Raw genomic sequence first — 15,645 nt, forward strand, 5'->3', positions numbered from 1 at the left:
AGAAATTGTAAAATTCGTGGTATTTGAGGTCGGAATTTCACGAAATTGAAGAATTGGAAGTCATATAATCACAATTTCCCGGCAACTATAAGCCGCCGCCGGCGGAAATGTTGATGATTTTGTGGACGGTGGGGCGAGGATGTTGGTGAAATAAAGTCAATGTTTCTTCCCGCTTAACTTTGACGGCCCACAATTGTAACACTTGAATCAATTACTTGAAGTCTGTTAGAGCTGTCAAAAACTAACCCGACCTGACCCGACTCGAGAACCGTGATCTGAATCAGACCTGTATCCGAATAATGGGGTGAAATTAGTGACCTGTAACCCGATCTAAACCCCGACTAATGTTAACCGACAATCGATTTGATCCAATACTTTATGACCTGAACCTGGACTGCACACGACTTGATATAACCGTCAACCGATTTAATCCGACCCAACTACAATCCGGGGACCCGAACTAGTACCCGACCCAACTAGAACCTTAAAACGGTTATAATTCAATACAACCTGTTATTGACCCGAGTCATGGAAGGTTTAATACAATTTTATTATTTTTATATAACTTTTGTTCCGCTTAAATATTGGTACAATTTTGTAAACCCTCATTCCTTAACAACATATTGGTACAATTTGTTCAGCTTTATACCTTTTGTTCTCTATTACTTCGTATATAGGTTTGATAAAATGTTAATAATGGTTGATCAAATTATGAAAGGCGTAAATATATAGATTCAACTTGACCACATCGATATTTATACGAATTGAACTTGAACCAAAACCAAGAATGATCCAAATTTAAGATTATTCGACTAATTAATTATTTGATCCAACCCTAACATGACCCCGAATGTACCATTTATCTATCCACCCAAACCCGACTCATCACAACCCAAACTTGAAATTGAACCTGGTCTGAATTTGACTCGAATTGAACCCGATCTACACCGGGTGAACGGCCCGAAATAACTTAAATCGAAATTGACCCTACCCGAACTTAAACCTGTTCTAAGGCCAGATTGATCCGACATAACCTGATCCTGATTTGACCCAAGACCTGATTTGACTCGATCTCGAACCCGACTTAAATACCCGAATTGATAGTTTGTTTATGTTATTTTCACTTACGTATTTCGGGTTTAATAAGCTTACTCCCTCTTTTTGTTTTTAAAATGCATCACTTCCTTTATACGAAGTACAAAGTTTAAAGAGCTACAGAATATAATATTATAGGGAGTATTGTGTAAGGGAAGGGTATGTAATTCGCTTTGCTTTCTTGATTGTCAAAAATAAAAATAAAAATAAAAAAATAAAGAAATAATAATAATAATAATAATAATTGTGTAAGGGAATATGATACACATTCATGTGTTGTATGTGGACCAAACATGTATCACCAATTAAAAATTGATAAGTCTCCATTAACTTAACATGTGAGAAAAATAACTACCATTAAAAAATATCCCTTAAGTTGGGAAAAATTTGCTTTCTTGCACCATTTATTAGAATTAGGTGGAATTTCATTAGCGTCAAACAATCTTGTTAAAATAAAAAATATGTTACGTCACTGATAAATAACTATACAATAGTTGTATGTATCGAATTATATTACACATGTTACGGCTAGAATAAAGTGGATACATAATACAGACAAGAGTTTATGTAAGTTGTACCCAAACATAAGATCTATAACCTAATTAGCTAGAATAAACTAAAACACTAAGATAAATTATTTACTCTATACTCTTGTACTTATAAAAACTTTAACAAGACATAAAGATTCCACAGAATTCATAATTGATCACCTGCCACTTTCCAAAGATGAAAGCAAGTGTGAATCATATGAATTCGATTCAATGCCACTGCTACAACCTCCATGGTCCAATCTCGAAATTCCGGTGAAAAAAGATTCACAATCTTCTTGAACTGATCCATCATCATTCCATGGATGGAATCCCTTTCTTTTGATAGTCTCTAATTCGATTGCAACTTCTTTCATGGCAGGCCTTTCCTCTCCTTTTAACATCAAGCACCGTTTAGCTAGATTGGCCATTTGTTGTATCTCCTCAATCTTTTTCTCACTCACTATGTTTATGTCAAGAATGTCCAACAATAGGCCTTCTTTTATCTTGAGGAGGAAGTGCATAGCAAGGCATTTCTCAGCTTCGGGCCTAGTAATAGAAAATGCATTTTTCCTAGTCAATAGCTCCACCAAGACGACACCAAAACTATAAACATCACTCTTTTCAGTTAGCTCACTTGTCTGCAAATATTCAGGATCCAAATATCCTCGAGTTCCTAGCACAATGGTAGCAAGTTGGCTTTGATCCGGGGGAACCAATCTTGAAGCTCCAAAATCTGTTACCTTAGCAGTGTAACTTTCATCTAAGAGAATGTTCATTGATTTTATATCTCTATGAATTATCGGTGTTGAGATTGTGTTGTGTAGATATGACAGCACATTGGCAACCTCTGATGCAATCTTTACACGCACTTGCCATTTAAGCATGGACGCTTTTACTACATCGTGTAAGTGATCATATAACGTCCCATTATTAATGAATTCGTACACCAACAATGGAACTTCACTCTCCAAGCAACAACCTAGTAGCCTAACAACATTTTTGTTGTTGATTTGTGATAAAACCAAAACTTCATTGATGAATTGATCAACTTGGTTTGGATCTACCTTGAGAGATTTTTTTATAGCCACAACCTGGTTATCTGGCAAAATTCCCTTGTACACAATTCCAAAACCTCCTCTTCCAATTATGTTTTCGTCACTATAATTGTTGCATGCTACTTCAAGATCTTGCATAGTAAAGATTTGTAATGCATCTGCATGTCGTCCAGAGAGCTTTTCATGTAGAAGCAAACCCCCATTTTGGCGAAAAAAAACTTCTCGCATTTTTTTTATTTGTCTTTGACCATGTATAAAGTGCAACAGAAACCCAAACAGAAGCAACATTATGATGCCACCACCAAGACCTACTCGATAAAAAGTTGTCACTATTATGAATATGAATGCAACAAACTTAAGAGAAATCTAAACATAAACAAGAGTATATGACTATATGCACCTTCTTTGCCACCCTAGACCCCAAAACTATGCATGGGCTTATGTCTATTTCAATTCTTGTCTATAGTGACCCACTTGTTACAACAAATGTAGAAAACTATGTAAAGATCAAAACAAAATAACACACATATTTACGTGGTAATTTAAAATCTCAAACTATAGCCCAAAATAACATATACTGTGGTCCTTTAGGCGTATTCCCCATACCACAGGCCATGGTATGCTCTAAACCCCAAAGCCAGGCTGCTTTACACTTATACTCTTATTACTTGCTAAACGCGCTAGAGACATCATAATAGTAATTTGAATAAGGCTAGTAGATTTTCCAGGCATATACAACACGGATAAACTAATTGACTAAAGTATATCATAAGAGTATCAACCTAATAATTCATAATCAATCAATGTATGCGATGATCAAGATTCTATAAAAAAAACCAACATTAAAAACCTAAAATAACCAATTAAGGACATAAATTTGTAGGAGCATGCAGTTAGAATTTGTTCCATACCTGCAGTAGCCATAACTGGTGTGAACCAAGGCTTTCTATTAGAGACGCAAGGGCTGGTTTTGGTCCCATTTCCGTGGTACCTCCTTGGACATTTGCAATAATAACTTCCATTTGTGTTGATGCAATACTCTGATTTCTCACAATCATTTGCTTCCTTGCACTCGTCGATGTCTAATGAAATGCAAATTGAAACACTCGTTATACAAGAAGTGTAACAAATACGGAGTAAATAAAAGCAAAGAAAATTATCTTTGATCATGATTTAATTGAAATTAAGATTGTTTAGAAAAATTTTGTAGAGACTCTTGAGTAATGCTTTGTTCTCATCAAGTACCTAGCTTTTTTTAAAAAAAACAAAGACGTGCCTAGCTTTTTATTATTATTATTATTATTATTATTATTATTATTATTATTATTATGACAAAGACGTAGCTAGTTTATTTAAATAAAAAATAATAAAAATAGTTAAAGTTTAATTTAATTATGTAAAAATAAGTTAAGTTCGTTTAGCAAAAATAAGTTTATTTCTTAAAATATTATTTTAGGTCATATTGTCTTCACTTTATGTTTTATGAACTGAATGAATTGAAATTAGTTTTTTGCTGAATTGAATATAAACTATTTTTACTGAACCAAAATTAATTTTACATAATTTATTTATTTAAATTTATATCCCGTACACAATTTTAGATAAATTTATACAAAATAATATGTAATTACGAAGTATAAGTTTAGACAAATTTAGATGAACAAATATAGCCTAAGAAGTGAAAAGGACGAAGTATAATTTTAGGGTCTAATACAATCTTTATTGAACTGAAATTAATTTTACCGAATTAAAATTTATGATAATAATTAAAAATTATTTTTATGGATTCACTATTATGCTTGTTCATTAAAGTTATTAACTTTTTTAATTAATGGATAATAACTTACTTTTACTGAACAATACTAATTATTACATATTTTAGCATATTTTTATGGAATTGAACTAATTTTTGCTGAATTTGACTTTACTTATTAAACTTAAATTATATTTTAATCTTTTATTGAACATGATGTGATTAAGGTGAAGAGAACATGGCTTAAATTAAAATTTTAGGAAAAATAAAGTGAATTAATTTCATACTCCGTACACAATTTTAGATAAATTTTAGACAAGGACATCAATTTACCTCTACATCCACTAGGATGGTAAGGGTTGCCAGAATAACCATCTTTGCAGCGACATCGATACCCCAATTCGCGCATCGGATCGTAACAGTCTGTGTTTCCTTTACATAAGCAGCTCCTACCCGCTTTCGCCACAGAACAATTATCTCGTCCAACAGTCCAGTTGAATACCATAGGAACCGCCAAGGCCTGATAGTATTCCATAGACCGTCCCAAATATTTTTCGTTGAACTTGAACGCATCTTTTGCCACCGGAAATGCAACATTACACGGGTTAAAACCATTCACAGAACTACGATTGCTAGGACTATCTACTTGCACTGTAACGTTGTTAACTCCACAGGGAATCGCGGCTTGACAACACCCAACCCCGGAACATTCACCGTTGATCACATCATTTGGCTCCATACAGTTAGCATTGGTGTCACACCCTATAGCAACTAATGTGTTTTTGGGGCTAGACAGGGTAAATGTTCCCAAGTTGAACCTTTCAAACCAACGCTGAACTCGGCTGCTCTTGTTGTAACAATCGTAAGAAACACGTGATTTGGAGCGTAACTCACCCTCTTCTACTGAAATGTTCAGTACCTCCATCTCCAATAATATCGGTGTTGGAGGGTTCTTAGCATTACTACAATTGATTTTGAAGGAGGAAGATGTTTCGTTATTTGGTGGTTTATAGTAACAACCTTCTTCAATACCAAAAGGGTAAGGAATGCTCAAATTTCCACACTTAGCTGAGCAGTGTGGGCTGATTACGAGTGATGACGCTGCTTCGTCTCCGGTGATGAGCGTTGGAAAAACGCAACACACGCAAACTAAGAGTAGAAGAGCACAAGAATAACCCATTCTAAAGAGATTTTTTGGAGCTAGATTAAACCATTTTTTTTAGTGATGATTTTTTTTTTTTTTTTTTTTTTTTTTTTTTTGAAATTATTGAATAGTGAAACGATAGAATTTTTGTAAGGGATTTCAATACTTTGGCCAAGAATGAGGTTTTTTGTTAAGTATTTAGAAGTTAATAAATATATAAGAAATTAAGAAAGAATTGTGACTGAGTCAAGGCAAAGTCTTCCCGTCCATATGATTTGTATTGTAGAAAGAATACTGACTTGGACCTTTATAAGTTGGAACTAAAGGTCTGGTCACATTTACTGAATTGAACTGAACTGATTGGAGCTACACCGAACTAAACTGTACTGATTCGAGCTGAACCGACCTGAACTGAGCTGAGCTGAAATGAATATTATGAGAGAAAGAAATTGGGAGCTGAACTGAACTGATTGGAGTTGAACCGAATTGAACTGATTGGAGCTAAAATGAACTAAACTGAATTGAAATTAAGTAAATGTCTTAAAGTTACATGTCTCTTTCTGTTTTTTTCTTTTCATTTATTATTCTTAATTTAATTTTTAAAAATTTAAAAAAAAAAATTCAACATACAAGAAAGAATCAATTAAAAAGAATCTAGGGTGTAGGTAAAGGGTAGTGATGTACACACATCTTTCCATCTGATATAGTATATTTTAATTACAATTAATATTAAACCATCAAACAAACCATATTATACGGCATTAATACTAGTCAATGTTTTTTTTTTGAAACATACAATACTAGTCAATTTGAGTATTTGTCTCTTGTCATCTTGTGTCATGTCACAATATTAGTCAATTTAGTGAATAAAAATGTGTATTATTTTGGATCAGAAAAATTAATGCAAGTAGATAACATAGGTGTACATTTCATCCTTACAAAAATAAATAAATATATTATAGGAATAGGATATTATTAAAGTATAGACTAACGGGCTGGAATAGTTTAGTTTGAATTTTCAGAAGGCTAAAATAAAACTAATTGACGACCCCATTTGTAGGATGTCAATTTGAGTAACTGAATGAAGTATGGATTGATACACAACGATCGTGTTTCGTGTATGTAAGAATCAAGTTTATCTCTTTAATTAACCCATACATATTGGTTCGGATCAAGTCAATTTTGGGTCAAGATTTGTTAAGTCATGGTCTTGTTTGATTCTGATAAACATTAGATCGGTTCATATATGTATACAATTCAAATAAATTCGTATTGGGTTCAAAACGGTTTGACTAGGTTACTCAGGACGGACGGATGACTTTGGTCGGGTAGATTATGTTTCAGCAGATTTTGGTTAATTCGGTTTGATTGGGATACGGTTGATTAAGTATTGGGTCAATTCCAATTCTAAAGGTGGGCATGGGCCGTGCCGGCACGATTCCGGCACGGCCCGGCACGGGACGGCCACCGCCCACCGGCACGGCGGCCCACTTGTGGGCCGTGCCATGAACAAAAATCTTAAAATTTGGCACGGCACGGCGCGGGCACGATCGTCGGCACGCCGGCACGACCCGTCGGCACGTTAATTTTATAATATATATATCTTTGTATAGTATATATATTTTTAAAAATAAAAAAAATTAAAAAACCGTGGTGGCCCGCGGCACGGCACGGCACGGCACGACCCGCCAAGCACGTGGGCCGTGCCGTGCCGTGGGCTAGGGTGTGCCAAAACTTGGCATGGCACGACCCATCACCAAGCCGGCACGGCACGAGCCCCACCCCGGCACGGCCAAGCACGGCCCGCGACGGTACGGCACGGCATGCCCATCTTTATCCAATTCCAATTCAAATTCTTTTGGTTGGCTGAAATTGGGCCAGGTTGACTAAATTCAATATTCAAATAAGGTGATTTCTAAACTAGAGTAATTATTGAATTATCACCTTACTAACTAGCTTTTGGCCCGGACAATGCCCCGAATCATTATATGTACATTGAGAATGAGCTTTTATAATAAAAATTATGTGATGAAATATAAACATAGATTAAATTAATTAGTTACATTTAGGAAATTTTGATAATTACCGCCATTTATTGTTGCCAAAATTGAAAATACCACCTCAAGTTTTTTTTTTTTTAATCTTACAACCTAGTTTTTTCTAAAAGTTTTAAAATTCCCACCACTTTGACACATGACGTCATTATTGGACCCACACTTTCGTTTTCCCTCTCTTTCCCTCGATTTCCCCTGTTCTTCTACTCCGTCCCTTCTTTCAATTTCATCTCTCAAATTTGATTTCAATTACACAAATTTCGTAAATTAGGTTATAATTTCTACAATCTAACCTACAACGAACTGAATTGATTAGTTTAATTAGGGTTTGGGTAATCAATTTGGGGGTTTTGCTAAATTCGACAAATTTACAGCATAAGTGCATTAAATATCTATTTAGTAAGAGTCATGAATTGAAAATTTCAAGAGTACTTTACAGCATAAATTATCCATTTAGTAAGGGTCATAAAAAGTTCAAGAGTAATTAATCATCCTATCAAAGGCAAAAGGAATCTAAATCATCTAGGATTGAACATTAGAGACAATTCGGCAGAATCTAATACTCTACTTCCTAAGGAAAATGTGCTTGAGTTCGCACTGTTGCTCCTTCCAACAATCACTTGTTCAGGTTTTGGCTTGTTAAGATCATTTGTATGTGGCATATGAAGAGACAAAATCCTATCTATCTCTAACCAAACTTCTTTCATAGTCGGTCTTCTCTTTCCATCCAAGATTAAACATTGTTTTGCAAGGTTAGCAATGGCTAAAAACTCTTCCTTTGAACCTTCTAGTAGGACTTGAGAGTCAATGATATTAAGCACGCTAGAGTTTTCCATATGCGAAAGGAACCATGAAATCAAACTTCGATCCTCTTCGAATGCAGCACGTACTGCCTTTTGTCCCGTCAAAAGTTCAACAAGGACAACACCAAAGCTATAAACATCACTCTTTTCCGTATATTGGTGAGATTGAAAGTACTCTGGATCCAAGTAACCTGGCGTTCCCATGACACGAGTAACCACACGGGTTTGATCAATAGCCACAGATCTTGAAAACCCGAAATCTGATAACTTGGCTCTATACTTTTCATCCAATAGTATGTTTGAAGACTTAATGTCCCTATGAAAGATGAGAGTAGAAGTTGAGGAATGTAAATAAGCAAGTGCTCCAGCCGAATCAGAAGCAATGTGTAACCTCATTTTCCAAGTAAGTGGAAACTCTTCATTTGGATTATGAATATGATGGTAAAGCGTTCCATTGGGAATAAAGTCGTATACTAATAATGGTACATCGGTCTCCAAACAACATCCCAATAACTTCAATATGTTGCGATGATTAATTTGTGACATGATAACCACTTCGTTGATGAATTCTTCTCGTTGGGCTTCCTCCAATTTATTAGACTTTTTTATGGCTACAATTCTTCCTTCACTCAACATTCCTTTATAAACTGTACCATGACCTCCTCGTCCAAGTATTCTATCTTCATTGAAGTGGTCAGTGGATTTTTCTAGCTCATTGATTGTGAAGATTTTTATCCTTTCTACAATTCTTTCATCTGAAGACATTTGTTGTTGAAGCAACAAGCCACCATTTCTCTCAAAATTTATCTTTTGTTGCTTGATGACTTTTCTTTTTTTGGCCACTGAATGTAACCACCATCCAAAAAGTAACAAAAGTGTGAATCCAAAAATTACGCTAAGTCCTGCAATTTATGAGTGGAGTACATCAGATTTTGAGTAGTATTTTACTAACTCCATCCTTTTATTACATGTCTGTTTCTTTTTTTGGGTCATTAAAATTAAGGGTTTGTTCTTTTTAGCTTAAATTCAATTCAGTTCAATTTAGTTTCATTCCTAATATCCTCCTCTCATAAAATATTCAGTTCAGTTCAGTGAATCAGAAGAGGCCCTAAGTGCCTTTTTTTGCATAGGTTGTACTTTATGGAAATATTATTCTCTTTTTGATGATTTTTTTTTTTTTTTTTTTTTTTTTTGTAATTTAACAATCAATTCCCAATACTCATCTCTCCTAATTCTCAACCACTTTTTCTTTCTCTCTATCTCTCTCTAACCCCACATGCATATTTGTACTCCCAGTTATTAGTTCTAAGAAATCTTTAACTTTCTTAATTCCCGTGCAAAATGGGAAATATGCATGTAATAAAAGAACGGATGGAGTAGTAGTATTGGGGCGAGTCTTAATTAGAGGTGAGCAAAAATTATGGATACCCGGTTCCGAAACTGGTTGAGGCCCGATGGGTCCAGACTCGGAACTGGTTCAACTGAATCCAGGTCCGATTCCAAAAACAAGAATCCAGGTACAACCAATTCCAATTCTAAGTCCTAAGTTTTTGGACCCGGTTACCCGGTGGGTACCCAGTTAACTAATTCTTTGTCAGTTTTATATAGACCATGAGAGTAAATTAGAGTTTGCGGCCCATGTTTTTCTTACCCATATACGAACTATGTAATAAACCCTATCTACCAAACCAAAAAGTCAAAACATATATATTGTGGGCCTTTAGGCACATTCCTCATACCAGAGGCCATGTTATGCTCTAAACTCCAAAGCCATGTCAACCCTCCGTTCACTTCAACTTATTTTTGTTGAACTGAAATTATTTTTGCTGAAATTAAATTATTTTAACTAAAATCAAATTAATTTTACTGAACTTAAATTATTTTTGTTGAACTGAAATTATTTTTTTACTGATTCTTTGTTACTCCCTCCGTGTTTTTTTAAGTGATACATATTGACCGGCACATAGTTTTAGGCAATTTAATTGACTTAAATAAAATAAGAGGTAAGTGGGGTAGTGGAGTATTAAAAAATTGTTAAAGAAAGATAGTGGGGTTAATAGTTTATTGAAAAGTAATATATGTGAGAGGAAAGATATACTCCCTCCGTCCCTAAATGATAGTCCCTTATGGGCAAAAATCACTGGAATTAAGAAACTTAAATAAAAGTAGTAAAATTACATTGAAAAGATAAATTTACATTGGGTATGTAAAATAGTAGAGAGAGAAAGTAATAAAAGTACATTGAAAAACAAAATTTGCATGGGAAAGTTAAATTTGCACAAATATTGTTGTAATTGGAGGAAATTTTGATAAAAAATTGATATTAATGGTACTTGAAAAAAGCAAATGGGACTATCAATTTGGGACTAAAAATAGGCCATAAGGGACTATCATTTGGGGACGGAGGGAGTAATAAAAAAGTAGTAGTGGGTTTGGGTGGGGACCATGAGAGGAAAGAGATATAATATTTTAATGTATTGTTTTGCCAAAAAAGGAAATGTATCACTTAAAAAAACACGGCCGGAAATGGAATATGTATCACTTAAAAAAACACGGAGGGAGTATATTTTCTTCTTAAAGGTACTAATTTTTACTGAACTGAAATTATTTTTACTAAATAGAACTTATTTTTACTGAACTTAAATTATTTTTACTGAAATGAAATTATTTTTTCTAAATAATATTTTTTCAGGTGAAGTGAACAAGGTCTTAGACTCTGACTCGCTAAACAAGCTAGAGACATCATGATAGTAATTTGAACTTTGAAGAGGGCTAACAAATTTTCAAGGCATATATAACATATACTTCCTCCGTTCTCTTTTAAATGCAACACACCTTTTAGCACTGTAAATAAAAAAGGTGGGGTTTACATGATATAATAAACTTTAAAATAGGATGAGTGGTTGTTAGGAATGTAATTTAGTGGGTCATGTGCTTTAAATAAAGGACATAATATAGTTTTTCCATAAAGTAACTTTTCTTTTATAGTGTGTTGCAAGTACTGTGACATTTTCTTTTTAAGAAAGTGTTGCAAGTAAAAGAAAACGGAGGAAGTGATAAACTAAAGTGTATCATAAGAGTATCAACCGAATGTACGTGATTGAACAATACTCTACAAAAACCTGCAATCAAATAACTAAGGGCCTATTTGGCCGGTATCGATGTAGTTTTTTGTTTTTGGTTTTTTTTTTCAAAATCATATAATATATGTCATATAATAAATTAAAAATTGGTCAATCTTATTAAAGAAAATCAATAAATTTGAAAAGTGATAACGGAAAAATAGAAACATCTTTTTCTTGTTTTTGTATTTTGATTTTTTGTATTAAAATAATCAGAAAAATAAAAATAAAAAACAATGTCAAACAAGCCCTACAACTAAGGACCTAAATTTGTTCCATACCTGTAGTAGTCAAAACTGGTATGATTCTTTTAGGAATGCAAACATTAGTTTTGGTCCCATTCCCACGGTACCCCCTTGGACATTTGCAATAATAACTCCCAACTTTGTTGAAACAATACTCTGGTTTCTCACAATCATTCGCTTCCTTGCACTCGTCGATGTCTAATGAAATGCAAAGCAAAACACCCGTTATACAAGTGTAACAAATATGAAGTAAAAATAAAGAAGATCTTCTATCTTGATCCTGGTTTATTTAATTGAAACTATTACTTATTCCGTGAAGTTGTTTGTAATGTTTTTTTTTTTTTTGTTAATTTAATTTTTTTTTTTAATGGGAGGCTTTTAAAGTAGGACAAAGTCTTAAGACATTTGTTCTTAACTTCTTTTATTACACTCTTTTAAAATGCTCGATGTAAAAATATACTTCGTAGTAATTTTCAAATCACGAAATTAGTAACAACAAAAACCCACAAAAATAATTGATGTCAAAAGACTCAAATAATCAAAATCTGAAATATTAATGAGCATATACTAATTTTTTTTTTTTTGAGGTAAGCATATACTAATTATTAAACTAAGGAGTATATAAAACCCTAAACGCAATACTATAATCTACAAAACCCCTTTGTAATGGAAATTGCCTTCATAAGAACTTGGTTTCTTTGTAAAGTTAGACATTCATCAAAATTTTCATAAATTTTTATAAAATAAACCATAGTAAGATTATTACGAGCACAAAATACCATTATATTTAATTTTAACCAAAAAACAAATTATATAAAAAAAAAGTATATAACCAGTTACAATTTGATTGTTTGACATATAATTTAAATTTTGATAAATTGTTACAAAAGAAAGGGAAAAAAAATCAGAGAAACTAACCTTAACCGGATTTGAAAATTTAAGCACATACATAAAAGTTAGATTTTTAATATACGATTTTAATTAAGCAAATAAAAAATGATTTTAAACTTTTAATATATAAAGGAAAATAAAAAATAAAATAAAAACATCAAAGTATTTTGTTCGATGAAGCATATGGGAAAGATGTATTAGATATCAATAGTTGGTGATAGAAGAAAAATAAATAAATTAAAGGGTATAGATAAATTGAGAGGAGAATTAAATTTAAAATTTGAAACCAAAGAAAATATAATGACGTCAGATTTTTATTTAGGCGGCAAAATTTTTCTTATAAAGCTGCCACGTGGACAATATGATGTCAGCGGTTGTTTCTTTAGTTTATTTATAGATAGTATTAATTAATAAGATTTTTCAAAAAATATATATGTATAGTCTCTTGAATAATTAAGCCTTTGCTCTTGTCACGTCCTTATTATTTTTAAGAGATTAATTTTACTAATTAAAATTTATTTTTATTGATTTTAATATTATATTTGCTCATTAAATTTAATGATTTTTTAGTGATTATAACTTATTTTCATTGAACAATACTTATTATTTTAAAACTTAAAATATTTTACCGAATCAAACTTATTTTTAATGAATTTATCTTTATTTTAGTGAACTTAAATTACTTTTATTGAATATTTATATAGAATATTTATATTAACAAGGTGAAGAGAACAACATGGCCTAAATTTTAAATTTACAAAAAATAAAAAGTTGTTATACACAATTTGAGATGAATTCACATACACAAATTCTTATATGGGGTGTAGCCGGCGATCATAAAGTTACTTTGTTAGTGTTACAGGGGTTACTCGGTTAGTTTACAGAGGTTACTTCGTTAATATTATAGGGGTTACTCGATCAGAATTATAGTGGTTACTCGATTATGGTTATAGGGGTTACTTTGTTCTTTTACAAGTGATCAGCCACTCAGAAAACACGCTAATTCATATAAAATAATATAGTGTATAAATTATTAAATACATTTAGCTAAATTAGTTCAATTTAAGCTAATTGGAAAACAATATAAGGCTTTTTTCACTTCAATCACCTTAATATATATATTATATATATATATATAAGTTCAGTATAAAAAAAAAATGTTCAGCTCAGTAAAAAATCAATAACCATAATAATAAGGAAAAATTATAATAGAGAATCGTTAAAAGGAATTTAAGTTCAACAAAAATAATTTAAGTTTGGTAAAGTTAATTTCAGTGAATCAAAAATCATTTCATTTCAAATGAATTGAGACCAGACAAATTTAGATAAACAAATACTGTATAGCCTAAGAAGAAGAAAGAACAATTGTAATTATTTATACCTATGCATCCTTGACGATGGTAAGGGTTGCCAGAATAACCATCTTTGCAGCGACATCGATACCCCAATTCGCGCATCGGATCGTAACAGTCTGTGTTTCCTTTACATAAGCAGCTCCTACCCGCTTTCGCCACAGAACAATTATCTCGTCCAACAGTCCAGTTGAATACCATAGGAACCGCCAAGGCCTGATAGTATTCCATAGACCGTCCCAAATATTTTTCGTTGAACTTGAACGCATCTTTTGCCACCGGAAATGCAACATTACACGGGTTAAAACCATTCACAGAACTACGATTGCTAGGACTATCTACTTGCACTGTAACGTTGTTAACTCCACAGGGAATCGCGGCTTGACAACACCCAACCCCGGAACATTCACCGTTGATCACATCATTTGGCTCCATACAGTTAGCATTGGTGTCACACCCTATAGCAACTAATGTGTTTTTGGGGCTAGACAGGGTAAATGTTCCCAAGTTGAACCTTTCAAACCAACGCTGAACTCGGCTGCTCTTGTTGTAACAATCGTAAGAAACACGTGATTTGGAGCGTAACTCACCCTCTTCTACTGAAATGTTCAGTACCTCCATCTCCAATAATATCGGTGTTGGAGGGTTCTTAGCATTACTACAATTGATTTTGAAGGAGGAAGATGTTTCGTTATTTGGTGGTTTATAGTAACAACCTTCTTCAATACCAAAAGGGTAAGGAATGCTCAAATCTCCACACTTAGCTGAGCAGTGTGGGCTGATTACGAGTGATGACGCTGCTTCGTCTCCGGTGATGAGCGTTGGCAAAACGCAACACACGCAAACTAAGAGTAGAAGAGCATAACTTGAATAACCCATGCTTAAGCTAGATTAAATAATTTAAGGGGCAGAAGCTTTTTTATTTTGTTGAATAGTGAAATCAATTTTGGGCAAGAATAAATAGGTGTTTTGTGGTATGTATTTAGGAATTAACAAGACTAAAACTACATATTAATATGGGCTAACAGTCAAGGCAGAATCTTCCCGGCATTGTTATTTGTCTTGTAGAAAAAGAATAGACTCACTTGAATTGGACTTTTAAATGTTGAAACTAAAAGTTACTAAATGTCCCTATCCGATTATTAATTAATTAATTTATTTATTTATTTACATTTTAGAATCTCTAAACTTATTATAAAGGAATACTTTTGTATACACCCGGTTTTCAGTAATTTACTGTACATCAGGTACACTTTTGTCAGATTTAGTGTCACTTTTGGCAAATTTATCAATGAAGCATAAATAACTCATATATATCAGGGAAACTTTTATGCGTTTTAGTGTAATTTTTGTGTATTTTATTGTCACTTTATAACGGATGTTCAGTAAATTACTGAACATCCGTTTTATTTAAAAGTTTATGTTTATAATTTGAAGGAATTTTTAAAAAAATTTTAACATACAAGAAAAAATATAATCACATGAAATCTTATTAATCATAGAAGAAAGAATTATTATACGAAATCTAATGATTTAACTATTTTTTAGTATCATGAAATAATTAATATCAATGCTGTGATTTAAATAAAAACCGATTAAAA

At 32.8% G+C, this 15,645-nt stretch overlaps 2 protein-coding genes across 2 annotated transcripts; both read right to left on the minus strand.

Moving 5' to 3' along the window:
- Positions 1–1,564: 1,564 nt before the first annotated feature.
- Positions 1,565–5,842, minus strand: LOC145608079 (wall-associated receptor kinase 1-like). Its single transcript, XM_081663681.1, has 3 exons — positions 4,767–5,842; positions 3,592–3,762; positions 1,565–2,988 (listed from the first exon to the last, which is right to left on the minus strand). Exons 1-3 carry the CDS (start codon positions 5,611–5,613, stop codon positions 1,802–1,804), a joined length of 2,205 nt encoding a protein of 734 aa, XP_081519807.1. The 5' UTR covers positions 5,614–5,842; the 3' UTR covers positions 1,565–1,801.
- A 2,169-nt stretch (positions 5,843–8,011) lies between these two features.
- Positions 8,012–15,009, minus strand: LOC145608213 (wall-associated receptor kinase-like 8). The gene is made up of 3 exons (XM_081663828.1): positions 14,074–15,009; positions 11,838–11,999; positions 8,012–9,336 (listed from the first exon to the last, which is right to left on the minus strand). Exons 1-3 carry the CDS (start codon positions 14,921–14,923, stop codon positions 8,150–8,152), a joined length of 2,199 nt encoding a protein of 732 aa, XP_081519954.1. The 5' UTR covers positions 14,924–15,009; the 3' UTR covers positions 8,012–8,149.
- Positions 15,010–15,645: the final 636 nt, after the last annotated feature.

The sequence above is a fragment of the Chenopodium album genome, chromosome 23, assembly GCF_948465745.1.
Source record: "Chenopodium album chromosome 23, dcCheAlbu1.1, whole genome shotgun sequence".
Taxonomy (NCBI): domain Eukaryota; kingdom Viridiplantae; phylum Streptophyta; class Magnoliopsida; order Caryophyllales; family Amaranthaceae; genus Chenopodium; species Chenopodium album.